This window comes from Oryzias latipes, chromosome 8 (genome assembly GCF_053564925.1).
Source record: "Oryzias latipes strain Hd-rR chromosome 8, Olatipes_Hd-rR_3.1".
NCBI lineage: Eukaryota > Metazoa > Chordata > Actinopteri > Beloniformes > Adrianichthyidae > Oryzias > Oryzias latipes.
This window is the reverse complement of record NC_136244.1, coordinates 19,489,445-19,511,925: the sequence shown is the minus strand read 5'-3', so window position 1 is coordinate 19,511,925 and position 22,481 is coordinate 19,489,445. Positions and strand designations below refer to the sequence as shown.

The window sequence follows — 22,481 nt, the reverse complement described above, 5'->3', positions numbered from 1 at the left end:
GATGTACACCCAGGAACTTGTAGGACGAGACAATTTCCACATCCGTCCCACCGATACAGACTGGGGAGGGCGGAGACTTTCTCCTGCTAAAGTCAATCGCCATCTCTTTAGTCTTGGCCACGTTCAGCAGCAGGTAATTTTCCCCAGACCACCTGACGAAACACTCCACGAGGCTCCTATACTCCTCTTCCCGTCCATCTTTCACACACCCGACTACAGCTGTGTCATCCAAGTGCTTCTGGAGGTGACAGAGCTCAGAGTGGTACTGGAAGTCAGCTGTGTATGTGGTGAATAGGAAGAGGGACAGCACGGTTCCCTGAGGGGCTCCTGTGTTGCTTATCAGGGTGTCAGACACACAGCTCTGCAGTCTCACAAACTGAGGTTGACCTGTCAGGTAGTCCTCAATCCACGAGACCAGGGCTTTATTTATTTAATATTGGCTTTGTTGAAATTCTATGGTGTGTAAATGCAACATAAGCACACAATCTGTGAATTTGGTATAGAAATCAATCAAAAAACCTTAAAATTAATAAAACTGCAACGATATTTCTGAATTCATTCTCTTTATTGAAGCAATAGCCACATTTTACCACAATAGAATCTGGCATCTTTCTAGAAATCCGTTTGAACTCAGTTGTTTGAAGGCCTGTAAAGAGAATAAACAATGTTAGCACCAGTTTTAAAGCAATGTTTTAACACAAATACTTGAATGGGAGAAGAAGCTTACTTGGCCCATTCAACATTAAGAATAAGATGGTCATATCCAAATCCTGAGACCCCCGCGATGGCTCTGGCGGCATCCTCCCGACGATGGAAACTGATGAAGGCAAACCCCTGCAGGAAATGAGATGCAGCGTTAACTGGAGCGCGTCATTCGCTCATGAGAGCACACATCAACTGTCTATCGACATATTAATATCAGATGCAGACAGAAGGCAGCTCTCACCAAAAAGATCTTTTTGGCTTATATAAGTTAGGGTTAATAGTTGTGATTACAAACAGAACCATGATTGGGTTAAAGTAACCTATTTTCAGTTGAAACAAGCCTTCATAACTGATCTGTACTGCTTTTTTTGAAATGGCCTCTAACCTTGGACTGCCCTGTATTCTTATCCTTGGCCAGATAAATCCTTGAGATGGAGCCAAACGGTCTGAAGAGTTCCTGCAGGTCCGTCTCACGGGTGTCCTCCGACAGGTTGGTCACACGAATGGTTGCATTGTCATCAGCTGTGCAATCACATACAATTTCAAGGGATAAAGTTTTGCTGCTGAAAATAATTGTACATGTTTTGCCCTGAAGCCTCACCTCTGCGGTTGGGCTGCATGGACTCTCCTCTTCCCCGGCCTCCATCCCTCAGACTTGGAGGAACGTACTTCCCCGTCTTGCTTTGGGCGGGCTGAGCAGGCTCTGGTTCCGCTAAGGAAAGTAAGAGGAAGCAGGAGTCACTGGTGAGGTGTTTAGAAAAAAAAAATTCTCAAATAGTGTTTCTGAGAATAAAGAGCAAATGCTACCGGCGCCAGCGGGCTTTTCCTTGTCTCCGGTAGACAGTCCAAGCTGCTCAGCCAGCTCTTTCTGCATGGGGCCCAGGGTGTCCTTGTATGGACAGCGGGTGGTCCAGTGGTCGCCTTTACAAATACGACAGGACACAATCTTCTGTCCCTTTAGCTTGTTCATGGGATCCTCATCCTGGTCTTGAGCATTCAAATCCTGCAAAAAGCAAAATTAGTAAATCCACAAGGAAAGTTGGTTCACAACAATTAAGCAGAAAATAATATTTAATGCAAGTTATTACCTCTTTGCTGGAGATGAAAGTCATGAAGACATCATCACTGACTGTGGTGGTGGCAACATTTGGGCCAGGAGCATCAAACTCAGAGTTGCCAAACTTTTTCCAGTTCTGAAAAGAGTAAACTCACTGTTGCACAACAACCAATCCCACAAAAGTAATCCCAGTTTAAACACAACTCCACAAACCTTCCTCCTGGCAACGGCTTTTGATGCTTTCCTCGTCTCAATCTTAAAAGTCCGTACAATCTACAGAGATTGAAAAAGAATCCATGAAATAATTCAGTTGAAGCAGGTCATCACTTTAACCACTGTGGACATGCTGTTTACCTTATATTTCTTTCCATCTTCCTCGTCGATTTTATACTCTGTGATAGTTTTGATATTACCTCTAATCGTCTCCTTTGGGGAGGGAAGTGTGGCTGTCAATGACACAAAAACAAGTAGACAAATGAATTACAGCCTAAAAATTCTTAGAAGATATTTTAGGTCATTTAATTTTTTCAACTGGGTCTAAACAAAAAAATTAGTTCACAAAGCAGCTAATAAGTAATATGTTAATTTGTAACGAATCTTTGTATTGCGGTTTTTGTTTTTGGGTTGTGGTGATGCTAACATGTTTTATGAAAACAACAGAAGTAAATTTTGTATGCGTTTATAATGATTTATTAATTTAAAACCTAACAAGTAGAGGGCACAATAATATTTGGATGAATGGGCTACTTTTATCAAAATATTGTTAATAAGTTGTATTGCGCGTTTAACATAATTAATTACAAATATTTTGTATCTATAATTTGTGTACAGATGTTCCAACTACATTTTATCATTAAATTACATTGAATTACATGTTGAATTCACTACACACAACTGTCCCAATTTTTAACGGGATTTGCCAAAAGTCTCGGGACGGACATGAATTAAATGCGAGCCAAACACGAATATTTTGAATATTTGACATACTGCAAAATAATTAATTTGAGAGCAGTTACCGTCTCCTAACCTAACGGAGCTTGTTAGCTGCAAGCTTTTATGTTAGCCACATCGATGCTATTTTGACAACAGAAAATTTGCGCCAACAACCGTCCAACATGACATTTCTCTAAAACCTATTTCTTTTAAAATAAAAACAATTTTAACACGTGTATACGCAACGTTTTTCCCTGGATATATTTATTTTAAAAAGCAGACGAACACGTGGACATGAAGCCGGGTTAGCCGGCCTCCTTGAACCAAGCAGTGTTACCATAAATTAGCTTCAATGCTAACAGCTTTCTTTCTTACTTTCATCTACTTCCTCCTCGACTTGGTCGGCCCAGCTGGGCTTAGAGCTAAAATACAGAGAAGATAATCAACATTAAACCAGTAAAAAAGACATTTGTGACATATAAACACTGATGGAAAATCTAAATGACACTCACTCGTCGTACTCCACCGACGGCATCCTGCGTGTTAGCTTAGCTCGAGAAGGACCGAGCCGCGCCGAGAGCAGGTCGCTTCCGGAACTTAAACTTCAAAATAATAGCATAATAATAATAATAATAATAATAATAATAATAATAATAATAATAATAATAATAATAATAATAAAAGAAAAAACTTTTTCGCTACATGCATGGCACAAATCGGATTATAATCTGTTTTTTTTAATTGCCATCTGAATCTGATCAGTTATTGTCTGGTGATTGTAGTTCTCTGATTTTTCTAATTAAAAACAGATTTCTATTCGATAATTTGACATTTTCCTATGCGTTTATATACATTTTTATAAAGTGTTGAAATTTAATAAAAGCTACATAAAGAATAATTTATTAAAAAAAGACAATGAACAGATGATTGGCATTTAAACAAAAGACTTCAGAAGCGTGTAGTCTTTTATACACCTTAAAGCTCTGTTGGGCAACTCTGACAAGAATCAAACTGGATTATTATTTGTTATCTAAAGTTTGGATTCGTTTTGGGTTTTCTTCAAGTTGATAGATTTGTGCAATCGTGCATTGTTTCACATTTTTTTCCTACCAAATAGGTTTAGCCATCAGGCAATAAGTTTAGAATTTGACATACATTTTTGAGATAGTTGTAGCAGAACCACATCATATTTCATTTAACAATTTGATAAAATAAGTTGAATTTATCAACCTAAAATCAATTCAGACCACACTAGAAATTGTGTAAATGAAATAATTATTTATTCACTTACTTACAAAATCTATATGACAAAAAGAGAGGGATTTGAAGCAAGTTTGTTTTGTTCAGATGGAATTTATTTATTCTTTTAATCACTGATTCAACTATTTTAGAAACACATAATATATTAATTATGAAAAACTTTTACCTGAACATCTAATAACAAGTAAGAAATGATTGCACAAACAGCTTCATAACACAGAAACAGTTTATTTTAGACAGGTATGAACAGAAAAAGAAAAACGATTTGATGCATAACATGTGAGTGTCAAAGTTCAACATATGGAAGGCAAAAATATTAAAGAGTGTATATAAACTGTTATTGCAGATAAAACCTATAATTTACTCTTCCAGTCAGATAGAAAGTATTTTTTTTGACAAAAGCCACCAAAGCAGTACTTTCCCTGTCAATCAAAAACCCAACTAAAGTGTAATAGAACAAGAGACATTAAAACAATGGACACAAAACTGTATAAAAACATAGATTCAACAATAGAAAAGCATCATAAGCTATTGCAAGCCAGAGAGAGAGAGAAGGGTTCAGCTGTAAAGACATAAAGGGCTTCTTATTCCTGCATTCTGTCGTCTGAATCTTTTCCACAGCATGCCACTCTTATACTGTCAAACACGGCCATGTAGAGGATGGGATGGATGCACATGTTCAGAGTTGCCAGTCCCTTAGACACCTGGTACATGTTGTAGACCCAACAAACAGACAGGTTAGGAAAGTGTAACCTTTGGTACAAATGATAGACTTGAGCAAAGTGATACGGTACAAAGGAGATGCCATAAAGAAAGATCACCGATGAAACTAACAGGCCAACCTTGTACTTTTCTTGCTTTGTTATGTTGACATTTTTCCACACTACACGAATCACCAGAAAGTAAGAAGTGAAAGTCACCAGAAAGGGCACAAGGCAGCCAAACACGGCCAGGAATAGTTTGTAGATGAAGTGAGAGCTTGCATTATTAGAAACGTGGTCACAGAAAGACACACACAGAGTGTTGTTGTTGTCTTCATGCTGGCAAACAGATGCAAATTTCAGCACAGGTAGGGAGACGACTGCGACGATAGTCCATATGATGACGCTGGCGAGTTTGGCGTGGAAAGGCTCCACGTAGGAACGGTTAAAGAAAGGCCAAACGAGGGCCACACATCGGTTCACGCTGATGGCCATGATGAAGAAGACGCTCACGTATAGGTTGAGGATAAAAAGAAACCTCTCCATCTTACACACAGCATTCCCAAACATCCAGCGTTTCTCCAGTGAATAATAAACGATCAGGAGAGGCAGAGTTAGGACATACAGCAGGTCACTGATGGCCAGATTACAGGACAGGACCACACCTGGGTGCCAGTTCTTTCTTTCCTTGGTGAGCAGCAGAAACAAGGCCAACGCATTTCCCACAAGAGCAACGATAAACTCCACTCCATACATGGCAGGAAGCACGCCGATCTGAAACTTCTCGCAATCAGAGAAGTTCACCATCTTTCTCTACAGGTGATTGATCAATTGTGTGGAGGGCAGTGGCTGTGAAAGCATGTGAACAGTTTGATCAGCTGCCCTGATGTTTACTTGAACACATTTGAACACAAAAAATGAGATTTTGTGAAAAGGTAAAAGGTATCTTTTAAAAAAGATACAAAAACTTATCAAGAAACTTGTCAAAACAGGTTTCACTAAATCTATAAAAATGATGTTAACTTACCCAAAATGTGCTACAAACTGTATTTATCAAGGAGCGATGAAAGCAGTTCCTGTGTAGAAACTTAAGACTAAAGATATCGCTCGATTATCTCAAGTGTTGCATCTAGTGACACAAAAAAGCCTGAGTGTCATTTCCTCTTACCGACACATGCGTTTCACAATCTGACGAGGAACATGACCACTTCTGCCATCTGCACAAAAAAAGGCTATAAATACATTACGTTAGCCTTGACTCAGTTTTAAATCTAATATAATTTAAAATCTAGAATTCCATCCACAATTGTTGAGTTTTTTGACTGCGAAAGGTGAAAGAAGTGTTTTCATTGCCTGTTTTAACCAAATACATTTTTTGACTGTGTTCTATAAATAATTATGAACAGTGAAAGTTTTGAAATTACAGATGTTTTTTTTAAATTTGATTTTTGAGGTGCTCTTGTGCTCAACTATTTTAAAAGATGCTTCTAATTGTCAGCCTTTTTTGCCTATTATATTATAACAGTTTATACTTCCTGTTTGGGGTGTTTTGAATACTAACTACCCATACTTGAGTTCGAACCATCAGTAAATTGTCTGCAAACTAATATTTTACTCTAATTTGGAAAATAAAAGTATTGATTCCATCATTTAGTTTAGATTTACATTTGAGCAAGTAGCTTAGTTGAGGTTTAGTTGATTTTTACCAATAAATTTTCTTGCTTCTTAGATGTTGAATAAACTTTTAAAATCAAGCTTAACTGCTTTTTAACAAATTTCATACACACCTGTGATCACTCTGTAACAACAGTAAGATATGATTTAAATCAAATAATTTGATTTCCACCTGCGTGAGATTTTTCTGTCCGTTTTAAATTTTGATATATCAAAAGGATATCTACATGACATATTTTGAAGATCAATCCCTTAAAATCAGTTTAAAAATTATGACAGACAAATTTTATTTGAATGGTATGCTGCCACATTTATAGTCAATATCTTGTTCAACACAATGTTCAAAAAAATATATTAATCTAATTAAAGCTGTACCTTCATGTTTTTGCAAGTCTACTTGAAAAACATTAAATGTGAAACCTCAAAATGGAAACTGAGCAAAAGTCAAACCTTTTGAAAATGTCATATTTAAATAGGTTGTGATTTTTTTCTAATTTAATCTTTAAAAAACAAAAAAAGACCACCTATTTCCACATTTACTTTGAAGCTTTGAAGTATGTTTAATATTTTTTAGCTTTAGTCATGACAATGTGTACAAATATGACAAAAAAGAAACTCACAAAACAGATGAAAAATAAAAAAGTTACTTTTGTATGTTCATTAACCAAATCGGAAAGCAGTATCCATTTCTCAACTTGTGGCTCTTTTATTGTTTTAAATTCCACAAGTTGCAAAACTACACATCAAGTCCCCATTGACAGTGAGACTGTGTGCAACAGTGCCATCTACAGCCTCCCGGTGGAACTGCAACCCAAAGTCTGCATTGACCAGATAAATTCAACCTTTCCCCTTCCTCTGTTTGAAGCCTTGCTTCCTCTCACCAGCCTTCTTCTTAAAGCCCGACGAGCCTTTTGGATTCTTTGATTTAAATGACTTGTCCTTATTTTTGTTCCCACCAAACTTCTTTTTTCCACCAAATTTATTTTCCCTGTCCCCTTGTTTCTTGAAGCCAAATGCTTTTCCTGCAGGCTTCCTTTTCTGTCCAAATGCCTTTTCTCCCTCTCTGGACTTCTTCCATCTTTTTCCTTGTGGCTCTTTCCCTGGTTTGTCTCCATGCTGTCCTGTGGGCCGTTTCCTTTTAGGGGCTTTGAACTCTTTAGAGGATGACCCAGGAGCCAGCTTCCTTTTCTTGGCCCGTGGAAACATATCTGAACAAAAAGACATTGTTAAATAGATAAGAGGTAAAATCAATCAGGATGGGGATTATTTAGACCTTGTGACTACCTTCATCGGGTTCCTGCCCCACAGCCTGTCTGTAGTACTCCTCATCATCATCAGATTGGACATCAGCAGTCTGACCGTCCTGCATTCCTGGATCCTCCACCTCGCTGTCCTCGTCAGCTTCAGATGTTTTTTTCTTTATGCCTTCCAGACTCTTTTTCCTTGAGAAGAAAATACATTTTGTTTCACAACCCAGCTTTAAAAAATTAAATATGTTAAAGCTTTATGTACTTGTGCTCTGCTCGTTGTTCTTTCTTCTTAGCAACATTCTGCTCCTGGTGCTTCCGCCGCTCCTCCTTCTCTTTAAGCTGAGCCTCCTTCCTCTCCAGGATCTCCTGGATTTCTTCTTCGGTTTTGGAGACTGTGAGGACGGTAAACAACATTGCAACTGAAAAAACTTCTTTGCCAGCTTCGTCTTAAACCAGCCGGTCTCAGGTGAATCAGTAAGCGTTTACTTTTGAGAAATGAATCACATATTTCATACTGCTTTTGTCATCACGCACACCTGAGCGCCAGCAAGCTTCAGTAAAACGAGGACCACTTACTGGTTGAATGGTAAAGGACGTTCCCGTCGCCCATCCCCTCCTGAATCTTTATGAGCTGAAGGGTCATGCGGGGGCCGATCTGCAGAGGACAACAGTCAGCGAACACCCGAAGTGGTTTTGGAGCGACACTCCTGTTTGCTTACGCACTTCGGTCAGGCGGACCGCGCTCTTTTGGGACGCGATGTTGCCTCTTCCAGAATACAGCTGTGGAAGCTCAGTTATGTTGTCCTCCCCGTCTGGTTCCGCCTCACTTTCCGAGAGGTTTGTTCCCCTGAGAAGACGTCAACATTTACTCAGTTTTGTTGCAAAAATATTAAAGTCAGATTAATGATTCATGTCAGACGGTCTTTTCACAGACTGGCCAGTACGACGCTTAGGTGGGCGTTCTCTTAACGTATGAGGGTAAAGTTTATCTTCTTCATCTGTAAAATAGCTGCTTTAAACTGCATTTTGTAAACTTGATATCCCTTAATCAATAACTGTCAAAGGAAACTAAAAAAATACGATTGAATTGAATGCCAACTTCAGTCATGTTATTAGACTTTTCAGGTGCAACAATAAATGTGACCTCTAAAACTGGTATTTTCTAAAAAAATAAAAATGGATGCCCCAACTTTATTAGCAGCATCCTGGTAACATTAGACACTTGATTAGCCACAGAGGGGTCGATGTGTGAAAACAATTGTCGCAAAATATTTCCATATTTAGAGTCAAGACTCCTGGTTCTTGGCTGTTAAATGAAGCTCTCTTTTATTTTGAAATCAAAGGCTCTTCTTTTTCCTCACTGGTTCTTTCCTGCAAAAGCAAACTTTCCAAATATGTCCACTTTACTAGCTTGGAGGTTTCTATTTAGCTGTCAGTGCAGCCATTTTGAGGAAGTAGCATCTGTAACTGACTTGACATGGAGCAGGAAGGAGGCGGATGTGGTGGATAGAATCCAGTAGTTTTCCAAAATAAAACTTCCTTCCGAATCAGATTATTAATAACACACAAAAATTGTAGGCTGAGTGTTCTTCTCTGTGGCCCGGTACCAACGGCCCCACAGACTGGTACTGGTTTACTGTCCGCCCGGGGCTTAGAGACTTTAGTGATGAAACATTCCTTAAAAAAAGCTTTAGCTTTAATGTGAAACAGTTTAGTGAAGCTGGATCTCACTAACTTAACAAAGAACCGTGTTTTGCTGGTGTAGGTTGTAAGTTAACAAGTCTGTTCTGACATTTGAAATATCATGAGGCCCAGACTTGGTGCTCTTACTTGATCAGCAGCTCACTGATGTCCTCAAACTTGCTCATGTTGGGGAATTTCTCCTGCATCAGTTTCTTCACCCCGCGGCTCATTCCCACAGGAACCACCTTCAGGCTGCTGCAGGATGAAAAAACATTCACTTTCTAACACCGAGCTCCCAACGGCAAAACACAAGACTTTTTGTTTTAGCGATGGGGCTCATAAGTGCGTTTACTTTGGACAAACATCACTGAACAGTCAAGTCAAAGTATGTCATCATTTGAGCCCAGTTAGGTTTGAAGTGACTTTCCTAAAATGATAAGGTTTTGTAATAAAAACAGAAGAAATCTTACTAATGTCGAAACTGAATCTCCTGAGATGTCGGGTCGTAGGTAAAAAGCACACAGCGTTTGATGTTGTTGAGATTCACCTAAAAAAAGCCCAAAAAAAAAAAAAAAAAAAAAAAAAGTCTCACAACAGTTTAGGACGAACCTCAACGTTAGCAGCGCATTCACAAACAAATCAGAAAGCGTTTACTTTTTTCAAAAATCTTCATGGAAAACTCAGAAGACTATACTTTCATCAGGTTTGTTTTTCCACGACAGTAAGAAGAAAACGTTCCCTTTACTCACCTTTTGGACATTTATGGAGGGGAACATGTTTTGAAACATGGTGGACATGAGCTTTATGTGCATTCCGTCGACTCCAAAGTTACTGAGGATGATGAGCGGATGATGTGTGAACTGCTGCTCGTGCATCCGATGCTTCTTCTGAGATGAAACTACATCTTTGATAAGAGAATACTACAAAAAAAGAAAAAAAACACTTTAAAAGTCGGCTGAGGAAATGCTTTTGTGGCCATAATTTAAGTAGTTTGGGCTCATCAGTGCGTTTACTTTGAAGAAGCATCACTAAACAATCAATAAAAAAAAGCATCATCATCTGAACCCTTTCATTTTTAAAACATAGACGTGGAACATTTACTTTGAGGACTCGAAAGTTCAGCGTGGGACCTTTGGGAAGTCGAGCCAGTCGCTGTAAAAACAAGAAACGCTTTGTTAGACATGAACTCAGCCAGAAGTTGGGCTGCTCGGTTGCAGGTCTCACCATGTTCACACTGTTGTCAGTCTTACTGAAGATCATAAAGTGAGTTACTCCCAGAGGGCCCGCCATCGCCACAAAGTCCTTCAGGACATTCTTCTTCCGAACCTGAAACCAACCAAATGGATATGATGATGAATGATTAAAGTGTTGCCAGGACACTGTTTCTGTTCCTTTAGCACATCAATGAAAAATCACAGTCAAAGCTGTGCTGTTTGCAGACGGACCCTCAGAGACTCCGCGGTGTAAGGCTGCATCACAGTGCGCATGTCCTGGATGAGCTGACCCACGTTCTTCCCCACCTGACCCCGGTGGAAGACGAACGAGTGCGGCACAGTGGAGTAGGCTTCCTCGGCCACATGGTCGGCCTCGACTCGGGCCTTCTTCTGGTTCTTAGTCTGATCACACACACAAAAAAGTTTAAATATGCGAATTTACACACAACGACTTCAAGTATCAACTTACTTTGCTCAAAGTAAATAGACGTTCCACTCTAATTTTCTCTTCATTTAAGTTAGTGTTACATGGAGCTACAACTTACGTATGGCAAAATATTTTTTTAGGTTAAAAAAATGCTAAACGTCTTAAGGTTTCTGGAACCGCAGGGCCGAGAACTTACCTTTGATTTACCCATGATTCAAGTCGCCGTTGACGGTTTTAATTTTAAAATAAATCAAAATAACGACAAATACATTAAATCTATGTAACCCATGTGATCAGTTTTCCTCATTTTAGGACATCCGAAGAGTAAAATATCGACTTCGCCACAAACGCTAAGACCTCCACATGGTTCGTTCACAGCGTGTCACACACTAAATGTTCCGTGTTGGACAACGCTTTGTAGTTCCTATCCTGTTCGGTTGGAATAGCAATTGTTGCTTTAGACCACAAGAGGGAGCACTTTTTCGATATTTCCATTCACAGCCAATGGAGATTTCTCTTATTGTAGGAGGTGGAGTTTTTTCAGTTTTCTTTTTAGAGACGTAGTTTCATTCACGTATAGTAAAAATATTTGTTGTTCAAAGTCAAAACTTTGTTTTAATCTGAAGAAGTGGTATAATTCTAACAGAGCTCTATAATTACTAAAAATAGAATAAAAAATGTTAAGCTTTTATCACACTTTCCAGGCTACAGCATGCAGTACAAAATCCACAGGAATCACATCAGAAAATGTTTTCCAAAACGTTTATTGATTAAAAAACTGCTTTTAAGGTTAATGCTGTCTCACATGGCAGCAATGCAGCAACACTCATCCAGAGAAAGATTAAGTGAATGATATATTTAAAGAGTAAACGTTGAAAGTTGGTTCTTTTTTTGGTTCTTCTTTATTAATTTTATAAAAAAAATCGGGTTTAGAATCTCTTCGCTGTAACATTTACTGTATGCTGTACTTGATCTGGATATCTCAAGAGGATATCCAAATGCGTGGACATCACATTTTGGGTTATGTTTCCACACCAGTGAATTCAGCTTTACTGAGACCCTGTCAAAGAGAAATGAAAAAGGTAAAGCAAACAAGAGCTCAGATCTGAGAGGTTATAATGCTCCAAAGTGGGGTTAAAAAAACCTGTCAAGTCCACATTTGAGTGCAAAAAAGAACTCAAATCAAATACTACCAATGTTGCATCTTTCACATGTAGTCTATGGTGACCGGACAGCCCTCGATATTTGTGTGTCAGAGCCCTTTTGTGCTGCAGTGGGGTGGCACAGGGAGGAGACAGCAAGATTCCTACATGGAGCCCTAAGTTAAACAAGCCCAGGGAGGCGGCGTCAAGGGGATAGTTTGTAATTAGTTGCCTCTTTCCTTGTGGAACTTGAGACAGAAACTGGACTTCTGAAGAGCAAACTCAGCTCCTGTGAAACCTGAAAGCTTCTTATTTTTCCCCAAATCTCTGCCTTCAGAGTTAAAGCTTTCGATTAGGAATAAGCATTTCTTAAACCTCTGACAATATCATTTAAGGATTTGCATTTTTTTTAACTTAAGCAAAGAAACAAGTTTCATCTCTCACAGTACGTCATAAAGTAAGTCTCAACTATTGGTGGTTGATTTTAGACATTTGTAGCAGGAGTTAACTGATACAGGACACATTGGATAGAAAAAGGTGATTTGTCTGCACATGCCAAAAGCGCAGTGATGTTTCTTTTTTTTATTATATAGGTCATTATGTCAGTAATAACCTGTTTGCATTGCTGAAGACATTATTGTGGGTCACTGGTGATTGTAAAGGTGCACTGTGTTGGTTCCGTCTGGTTTCGGTTGACTGTTGTCCCCTCATTGTTTACATGCTAAGCTCCTGTCTGGTTCTTTTGCAAACATCTGGGTTCCGTTAAACTCCATTTACCACCATTTTCACCAAATGCAAAATTGAAGTCGTAGGACTGAAAACCTACAGAAAAGTGCAGTTTTGTGTTACTGTCGCTGTGTTTCTAATTGTTATTCTGTCTTCCACAAACAGACTCTTCAACAGATTCATGGACACATCAATAACTATAAGTCTGACTCTGTTTCTCACACTTTGTGTGAGCACACCAGGAGCTGGAGGACAGAAGGAAGGGGCCAAAGGCGAACACAAACATTCACCTCGCTCCTCAGAGACAAAAGCAGGCAGCCGTTGCTCGTACACCTTCATTGTTCCGCAGCAGAAACTGACAGGGGCTTTGTGCGTGAACACACAGTCAGGTGTGACCAACCGCTCAGAGTTGGCCCTGCTGCAGATGGAGCTCCGACGACAGCAGGAGCAGCTGGAGATGCTCCAGCGCCAACTGGAGCAAGAAGGCTCTCTCGCTGTGGAGGTGAGAAACCTGCGCAGACAGAGCAACCACATGAACTCTCGCATTGCTCAGCTTTATGCACAGCTGCTCAATGAAGTCATCCTGAAAAAGGACCTGGCTTTGGAGCAGCAAAGGATGGAGGGCCTGCTGCTGAACGCCACAACCCAGGTGAGCAGAGACCTCAAAACACAGCTTCAACCTCTCAATAAGACTCATCTCCATGTTACTGTGGGTGGTGGACATTTTAGGCCCTGGACATATCCAATAACCACAGAGAATTGGAGAAGAAATATGGAACCTTAGCCTCCATGATGAGCTCTCAGAACCAGTTGATCACCCGTCTGGAGAAGCATTGTCAGTGCCGGGACTCCAGCCAGCCGTCTTTGGTAGAAAAAAATGCAGATGTTTTGCGACCTTATTGATAAAATGTAACCACGACATTGTTTTGGTTGCAGCCAAAAAGTGAACCAGAGAAGAGCCAGTCGAGCGTGCATCATAATTACAGCTCTGAAGCCGATGAAATGACCAACAATGCTCAAAGGGATCAAAGTGCCCCCCAACTCCAACCCGTTAAACGAGAGGGAGTTCGTCCCCCACTCATCACCAACTCCAACCCACCCACCGACCTGCCTTTTATCAGCTTCCCGGTCACAAAATCTCCTGGTATGTCTGTCTGAGTTTCACTTGCATTGTGTAGTTGTGTATCAATCTGTCAAAGATACTTAGCAGCTCAGAGAAACAGCAGATGCTCAAGGAGTCATTGACCTGCTGGCTTAAGATTCATCTCTCCAGAAGAACATAAACAAAGTCACGAACAGCTTGCAGCTGCTATCAGAGCATTACATTCCTCATGAACATCTCTGCAAACCTCATTTTGCAGGATCTTTGTAATTTAACCCTTATGTTAAATGTTAAATGTTAAATGTCGAATGTTACAGCCAGACATGCCATGTCACATAATTAAGGAAGTGAAAGTCAAAGGTTAAAGAAATCCAAGGTGGGCATGCTGATTCAGACATTTGCAACATTTTGAAGAAAGGCAGATTTCCCCATGTAGGCTGTGTGAAAAGGCTTGTGCAGTCGCTCTAGACCACTTTCTTCTCTGTGTACATTTTGTCCCAGCCCACCTTAGTCTGCCTTATCACTGTGATGCTGAGCATGTGCTGGAGAAGGAATTCCTCAGCTCCAAACAGATAAACATGTGGTTTATCTGTGATCCTCCAGACTCTGGAATTCATTTGCAGATCTGCATGCAGTAGTTTTATTTAATCGACTCTGCTGCTACTAATTCAAGTTCTTTGTAGCGTTCAGTAAAAGTAATGTGCTTTCAGAATATCACAAAAATGAAAGTTAAGTTGTTCATTCTGCTGCCTCAGGGCCGTGGCAGGACTGCCAGCATGTTCTGAACTCTGGTGAGACAACCAGTGGGATCTACCTGCTCCGCCTGCAGAGCACCAACCGACTCCTGCAGGCCTGGTGTGAGCAAAGTCACAGTCAAGGAGGTTGGACTGTCATTCAGAGGAGACAGGATGGTTCTGTCTACTTCTACAGGAACTGGGAGCAGTACAAAGTGATGCCTTTCTTTTCTTTTTCTCTTATTTCTTTTAATTTCATAAACTTACAAAAGTCTGTCACTGGATTTACAAGTAAGTAGTTTGAACAAAAGTCCAAGCATTTAGACATGTATAAAGAATCAAAGGATTTGTTTTGAAAGAATATAAGATGGTAAGTCTCACAAGGAGTGTAATGTGCAGAGGCAGAGGAGGGTTAAATAATGTTATACCATGGTCCGGTTGAATACTCGATTCTGATTGGCTGCTGTGTATGCGTTAAAACCTGATAACCGCACGGTGAAAAAAGAAGTTCCGGTCGGCTAGCTTAAATGATTTGTATCACTGCGCCGGCTTCTGTAAAACAACCTTTTGCTTCATCATCGGGGCAAAAACAAGCGGTAAGCGATTAACTTTCCCTCTGAATTGATGCTTTATTCAACTCATCGGGACGATCAGCATATATATATCGCCGAATCTTAACTGCAGCGGTGGTGCTGCGCGACGCGGACTATATGTTACGTGATGCGGCGCATCGCGCCGCATCACGTAACATATAGTACGCTGTTTATGGGAAAAGTGATCCAAATCGAACAAAAAAACAAGAATTAAGGACTAAAACCTGGTTAATATGTATTGCTTTTGTGAGTGACCATGGTATGAGCGGGTTAATGGCCTTCGAAGTGTGCGGTTACTACTTTTTAACGCACTTCGCGGAAGCAACCGTTCAGGCTTCTACGGCGTGCGTTAAAAAGTAGTAACCGCACACTTCGTCGGCCATTAACCCTTATTTAAAGAACTCCCAGAAGTTCAAAATTAAAATGTTATAAAGGAAAAAAAAAGCCAAATTAAAAGATCAAAAACTCAATTCGAATAAGTTGTAATCACATTTTCTCTGACTGTAGCAATGCCATGGGAATGCTGATTGGGTTTACTCTCAGATTGTTCTAATTATTAATTCTCAATGTTCTTGGAAGAATCACTGCAAAAAGTCAGTCAATTTTAGAGCTTTAATAGATTTTCTTTTGAGGCAAAATGATGCTTTTCCTTAAGGTGATGCACAATCTCCACATTCATATTCTTTTGGATAACTTTATAAGAAGAGCATGTGCACCAGAACCCACCCATCCATCCATCCATCCATCCATCCATCCTCTTAACCGTTATATCCCTTATATCCCTTCTGGGGTCAGGGGTTGCTGGAGCCTGTCCCACTTACCTTTGGGTGAAGGTGAGGTACACCTTGGACAGGTCCCTGGAGAACCCACAAGGTTAAATCTAGCCACTGTTTTTTTTATTTTTTTTATTTTTTACACATTTACACATTTACACATTTTTAAACTCATTTATTTCTTTTTCATTTTAATTTATATGTACCCATTTTATTTTTCGGGCACTGTTAATTGCTGCTACCTAAAATAAACAAACAGCAAATTAACTTTAAAAGCCCAGACATTTTTTTCTAGGGTTCTACAGGGCTAGATCGAATTAAGACACTTTAACAATGTATCCAATTTAGTGCAATTTTTTTTTTTTTTTGCTGCAGCAAGGTTTTGGTAACCTGGATGGAGAATACTGGCTGGGCTTGGAACACCTCTACTGGTTGACCAAACAGGCCCAGTACAAGCTGCGAGTGGTCCTGGAGGACTGGCGGGGTCAGCAGGTGTTTGCAGAGTATGACAGCTTTTATGTGGAACCAGAGAGCGACTGGTACCGCCTGCGGCTTGGACAGTACCAGGGAAATGCTGGGGACTCCCTGTCATGGCACAACAACAAGGCCTTCACCACTCTGGACAAGGACAAGGACAGCTATAGAGGTCTGCTGCTGCGCCACAGATCCACATCACCGGGGAAAATATCCTCTTAATAACTGTGTCTTTTGTTTTCTTGTGTCGCAAGGCAACTGCGCTCAATACCATAAAGGCGGCTGGTGGTACCATATGTGCGCCCACTCAAACCTGAATGGTATGTGGTATCGGGGGGGCCACTATCAAAGCCGCTACCAGGATGGAGTCTACTGGGCCGAGTTCCACGGAGGGTCGTACTCCCTGAAAAAAGTTTCCATGATGATTAAGCCCACATAGTGGCATTATGGACGTGAGAAGGAAACACTGATGTGAATGACAAAGGCAAATGTAGGGGGAAACAAATAAAAGTTTTTATTAGATGCATAAATAAAAACAGTAAATGAAAGACTTTGATATGAATCCATCCATTTTCCTATCCAGCTGTATCTCTTTCGTGGGTCACTGGAGCCTTTCCGGCTACTGTTGGGCGAAGGCGGGGTACACACAGGACAGGTTGCCAGTATGTCACAGGGCCACACAATCACTCTGACACACACACAAACACACACCTAGGGACTTGATATGAATCTGATTTCTGAAACTGACGATGACTGGATGATGGCAAAGATGTAATATTGAAAGCCAAGTTTGATATCCTGCAATATCTTTTTCAATAAAACCATATCAACACAACAGCTTTGTGATGATTCGATACAGGTTGCTGCAACATTTGGGTGGAGAGCGAGATCATCGACAGTTTCCCCACAGTTTCCTGTTTCCTGTTCATCAGGGCGGTACATTTTCACTAAAGGCTCACTTACATTTTTAGCTTGCACAAAGTTGTTGGCAGCAAGTCATCCTCTCTGGGGCTAAGCGTCAGCTAAATGCCGATCTAGGTCACGTTCTAAAAGTGGACTTTCGGTGTAGCATCCTGGAAGACACCTGCCCTTCCTCATGCGCCTCCTTGGTTCTGGAGGCAGCAGTACCACGCTGCCTCTGAGGATGTTGGTCATCCTCACACTCACGATCCTATTCTGTGGTGAGTAAATCATTGGTGCAAGACCTTGATACAGTTCCTACTTGTAGAGGTTAAATGGTTTCTGAGATAATATGTTGCCTGATTACTTTTTTAGAAATACAATTGCAGGACTGTGTGAACAGTTAGCAGCAGGATAGATCTTTTACTTTCGGTTTTATTTTAGTAAAGTTTTTCCACGAGTTAGCTCAGTCTGCAATTTGAAGAATAACTGTGAAATGAGTGACATGTTTGTGACATTTTGTGGTTTTCATTGGGAGGAGTAGGTGTAATGAAGTTTGCAGCAAATAATAAACTCCCTACTGTTCTTCACTGAGTGTGAGTGGACATTTTTACAGCGAACACTTTGAAAATCAACACACTTGAACACATAGAAACAAAATAATTTAGACAGTCAACTTTGGTCTTTGTGGAAGATGTACAAATAATCTTCCAAGAAAAAGAAAGTTAAGGTGGAACTATCAGAATAAGGCCAAAAACTTCGTTTTTTTTCTCATTTATTGACATTTTTCACCCTTTTTGGATCACACATTATTACAGTGAATTCATTTTTGTTGTTTCTGTGCTGTTGGAATTGCACTGGATTAGATGTTTACTACTTCTGAAAAGCTGATTAGCTTTTCTAGGTACACTGACAAAACCGTCTTTTTTATTGGAGGTTTCATGACAGTAAAAGCAGTTAAAAAGATGAAATATCCTGTGAATTTTGTGTATATTTCTAGTGGAGTGCAGCAGTTTTCTTGATGCTGTCGTGTGATCCACAGGCTCTGTGGATTCCTGCCTCTACAACCCTATCTTCCTGTATCCTCCAGAGATTATCGGAGAATATGGACGTTATGCTTTCTTAAACTGTTCCTCTGAATCCCTTGACTATAACGACATCTTCCTAACAGTAAAAGGCCAAACAATTGATAAGGAACCCTACAAAAATTATGTTGGTCATCTAATTAAGTTGGATGACTGGAATATTGATGCCAAATGTAGTGTACATATAAACGACACTCATAAATGCTACACGGATGTGGACATAACTGTGTACAGTAAGTATGGTTATCAAACACAAGCAAAGAAATATGAGAAAGAATATCTATATAAATTATGGGAATAAATTGTTTTATGAAACTTCTTTAAACAGAGAGCCCAGGAGTTGATCTCTTTGTGAAGAGAAAAGATGCCACGGGGGAAAGGATGCAGTGGGAGCTACAGTGTGACATCTTTAATGTCGCTCCTGTTCAGAACCTCACTGTCCGCTGGTACAAAAACGACCATCTCATCAGAACAAACTCTTTCCCTGGAACAACCAAAGCAGCAGTGAATGAGTCCTCACTGCTGAGAGTCAACATCAGCAGAGAGGAGAATGCTGCTCTGTTTAGATGTGAAGCTCAGCTGAACATGAGGTCACGATCCCTTCCTGCTGCTGTTTCTCAGACAATCAACATTTCAGCAAACGGTAAGAAAAATATTTTGGTTTTCAAGTGAAGTGCATATTTTAATTTTTTATTTTAAACTTTTTTTAAAAATCAAAGTTCCACTCCAATCATCTTTTGATCTATTTTTAAAAGCACTCCCATTCGTCTTTCAATTATGATTATGCCAATTTTAGCCAAAATAAAAAGCTTGTGTCGTTTTCTTAGACATTGTTTCTGCTGAGTTGTGGGCAGTTGTGGCGGAGCAATCCCGCCCCCCCTTCCCCTCCCCGTTCCAGAGAGCTTGTAGCAAGGAGGTTGTGACCTGCCCAGTGTATTGTCTACATCACAAATAAGCTCTTTTTCAAACTGCATTTTTTGTTTGCTCCTGATTCACAACAATTTGAAAAAAGAAATACTCCGAAATGCATTTTTTTTGCCTAATTTTCTTGATAAATGTCCTCTATCATCAGAAAAATGCCACAAAAACACAATTTTTATAGGAATGGGTCTTTAAAAAGAAAAGCAATTCTAAAATAGCCATTTTTAAACATTTTTTTTTTCTTTAAAGAAGTTCCTACTGCCAGGGATGTCACCACTGCTCATGGGAGCTTTAACTTGACCTCTGAGGCTGAGACGACGCCCCCTCCTGAATTCGTCGAGGCGAACACGGTATCCCATCGACTCAACATGCCTAAACCAGAAAATTTCACAGGAATCAACTGCTCAGCCACTGAAGATGATGAAAGTGCCACACTGAATTACACCCTCTGTGTGGGTGATACCACAAAAGCACATCCTCCAGAAGCCACCTGTGACACACTGAAAAAAGGTCTCTTGGGTTGATTCCTCAGGTAGATATTTTGTCCCATTACCAAAGATAGAAGTGCTGATTTCTTGTATGTGCTTGTGACTTGTAGCTTTAAGGATAACACCCCCTGAAATGGTGGTGAGATATGGAGATTCGGTTGTTCTCAACTGCAGCGTGGATGACCCCGAATTGATTCTCGTGAGCTGGGAAACAGATTACGGAAGCCACGAGGAAATTAACCCTTCTACTTCAACTTTGACCATTAAAAAAGTGGAGAGCTGGATTTTAAAGCCAATTTGCTTTGCAGTATCCACAAATGGATTTCAATGCACTTGGGAACCAGTCATCACAGTTTATAGTACGTATAAGTGAGACTTCCTACAAATCTTTTGGTTGCTGTCACATGGTAAAAAGTTCAGAGATGAGCTAGAACCTCTGTTGTTTTCTGTGGTTGATCTGCAGAGACTCCAGATTCTGTTTCAGTCACTGCAGTGGATCCCGGTCCAATGATAGAGGGCAAAGAGTACCAGCTGAGGTGCAACATCCAGAGTGTGGCTCCTGTGAACAAGCTTCGTGTAAAGTGGTACAGAGGAGATGAATGTTTGCACACAGATCCAAAAAACAGCAGTCTTCTGAAACCACAAAATGAGACTTCCTTTTGGACTTTCCCGCTTGAGAGAGGTGACAATGGATCTACTTTTCGGTGTGAAGCAGAACTGCAGTTGGGTCCAGAGCTCTCCCCTCGTACATCCTCTGCTCCGTACACCGTCCTTGTGCACTGTAAGAGTGACAGATTATGTCTCAAGTTTCTCAAAACCAACCCAAAACTAATTTCTTTATGTCTTTCTTTTGCAGACAAGCCATCTTTCAAACGTTGCCCTGACAGACATACCGTTGTAGAAAACACTTTCCGGATTAGCCAGCTTCAGTGTGAAACTGACGGGTATCCTCCCCCCTCTGTCAAATGGTACCATCCAAGTCAAAAACCGACTGATCTGAATAAAATGCTCACCAGAACTGACTCAGGACTGTATAGAGCAAGTGTTTCTAACAGTATTGGCAACTATTCCATTTTTGTTGATATCACTGTTGAATGTGAGTAAACTGTGCATCATTCTCCAACAGAAAATACTCAAACCCTGACATTACATGTTTTTATAATCTAAATTTGATTGCTTACAGATCCCCCCAGTTTTAACTGTAAAACACGTTACGAGGCTAAAATGAACGGTGAGCTAAAGACTCCATGTGAGCCAGAAGGATCACCTCCACCCACAATTACCTGGCTCAAAAATGGAGCAGAGGTATTTTCCACTCGGCACTTGACAAAGGAACACAGTGGAAATTACACCCTCAAAGCAACCAACAAGCACGGAACAGCCCAACACACGTTTTATCTGGAGATTTTGTGTATGTTTACCCTTTCACACAATTACAGCTGTGCAAAAATTAATATACTAGAGCTAAATGGAACATCATTTCTTCCATCCATAGATCCACCTGAATTCAACCAGGGAAACACAAGCGAGGAGATAATCCCCGGTCAAAACATGACTTTGGACTGCAGTGCTGAAGGCAACCCTGAACCAGAGACCCACTGGAACTTCACTTCTGCTGAGAATCTGCATATGGCCACTGTGGGGCGCCACAAGATCATGACCATCACAAGAGCCACGTCTACCAATGCTGGCCATTACATCTGTGTTGCCTCAAATAAACTTGGAAGGGTGACAAGATCTGTTTTACTGATTGAGATGGGTATGTATGGGGATTGCTTGAGGGGGAAACACTTCGGTTGGTTACAAAGTGGATTACAGATGAAAAACACAATTTTTATGTAGGTTATTTGGTTTATCTTACAGGGAAAACCAGTGATGGGCCTCTCTCTGGCTCTGTTTTGTGGATCATCATCTGTAGCATCTTCCTCACCCTCCTCCTCGTCTTTTTGGTTGTTTTGTTTTTTTACAAGAAGAGAAAACGTGGCAAATATAATGTTGTTAAAAACCAGGAGCCCTCACAGATCCCCATGATTAATATAACTGCTGCAGCGAATCCTTAGGTACGGAAGCACAATGCTGTTACCTCAGTAAAATCAACAAACTTGTGTTGTGTTGACCCACACGTGTTTTGTGTTTTCAAGTTACATTTTTACTGTATATCATAGAAAATTTCAAGTTTCATACTTTTTTGTTGTTACAACATATATCCTTTAAGAGCAATTAGTTCAGTAACTCAATTTAAAGAAATGTATGTTTTTTTTGTAAAAGTATTCATGTTATTGTATATTATTATTCATGTGACAATAAATACCACCTCTTTACAAGATGGAGAAAGGGGAATAGATTTTCCAGTTTTTGTTGACTTCTCTCATTTATTTTGATGTTAGAACAAAAATCAAGTGATTTTGTGACAACTTAATAAATGATGGAAAATATTGAATTTAGCTTTGGAGACGGTTACTTTTAAAGGGGGCTGGTCCATTACTCAGTTTCTCAAGCAACTAATATGCTAGGAAATTGTGACAAACTCTTACGGTTATGACGTAATAGTTTGCACATTAAAATGTAAAAACTGTACTCAAAAAAGGAAACTGAGAGTTGTTTGGACGTAACCGATATTACTTGTTCACAAAGCCTGA

General features: G+C 40.1%; 3 protein-coding genes across 3 annotated transcripts; 1 reads left to right on the top strand and 2 right to left on the bottom strand.

The window, feature by feature from the left end:
- Positions 1-546: 546 nt before the first annotated feature.
- eif3g (eukaryotic translation initiation factor 3, subunit G) lies at positions 547-5,761 on the bottom strand. Its single transcript, XM_023957478.2, has 11 exons — positions 5,684-5,761; positions 3,208-3,297; positions 3,071-3,117; positions 2,117-2,208; positions 1,976-2,035; positions 1,794-1,898; positions 1,513-1,708; positions 1,307-1,417; positions 1,091-1,227; positions 728-834; positions 547-646 (listed from the first exon to the last, which is right to left on the bottom strand). Exons 2-11 carry the CDS (start codon positions 3,228-3,230, stop codon positions 631-633), a joined length of 894 nt encoding a protein of 297 aa, XP_023813246.1. The 5' UTR covers positions 3,231-3,297; positions 5,684-5,761; the 3' UTR covers positions 547-630.
- On the bottom strand, positions 4,442-11,339 carry ppan (peter pan homolog). The gene is made up of 14 exons (XM_078950812.1): positions 11,101-11,339; positions 10,709-10,879; positions 10,488-10,589; positions 10,365-10,415; positions 10,013-10,183; positions 9,734-9,810; positions 9,411-9,518; positions 8,304-8,427; positions 8,157-8,235; positions 7,843-7,972; positions 7,615-7,772; positions 7,173-7,538; positions 5,825-5,844; positions 4,442-5,469 (listed from the first exon to the last, which is right to left on the bottom strand). The coding sequence occupies exons 1-14, from the start codon at positions 11,113-11,115 to the stop codon at positions 4,540-4,542; spliced, it is 2,502 nt and encodes an 833-aa protein (XP_078806938.1). The 5' UTR covers positions 11,116-11,339; the 3' UTR covers positions 4,442-4,539.
- A 937-nt stretch (positions 11,340-12,276) lies between these two features.
- On the top strand, positions 12,277-22,168 carry angptl6 (angiopoietin-like 6). The gene is made up of 18 exons (XM_004071611.5): positions 12,277-12,503; positions 12,938-13,421; positions 13,502-13,639; positions 13,709-13,916; positions 14,630-14,823; positions 16,350-16,620; positions 16,703-16,886; positions 17,420-17,465; positions 17,518-17,629; positions 18,391-18,666; positions 18,762-19,076; positions 19,604-19,864; positions 19,953-20,201; positions 20,306-20,623; positions 20,699-20,938; positions 21,026-21,253; positions 21,338-21,601; positions 21,706-22,168. Exons 2-18 carry the CDS (start codon positions 12,954-12,956, stop codon positions 21,900-21,902), a joined length of 3,969 nt encoding a protein of 1,322 aa, XP_004071659.2. The 5' UTR covers positions 12,277-12,503; positions 12,938-12,953; the 3' UTR covers positions 21,903-22,168.
- The last annotated feature ends 313 nt before the right edge of the window (positions 22,169-22,481 follow it).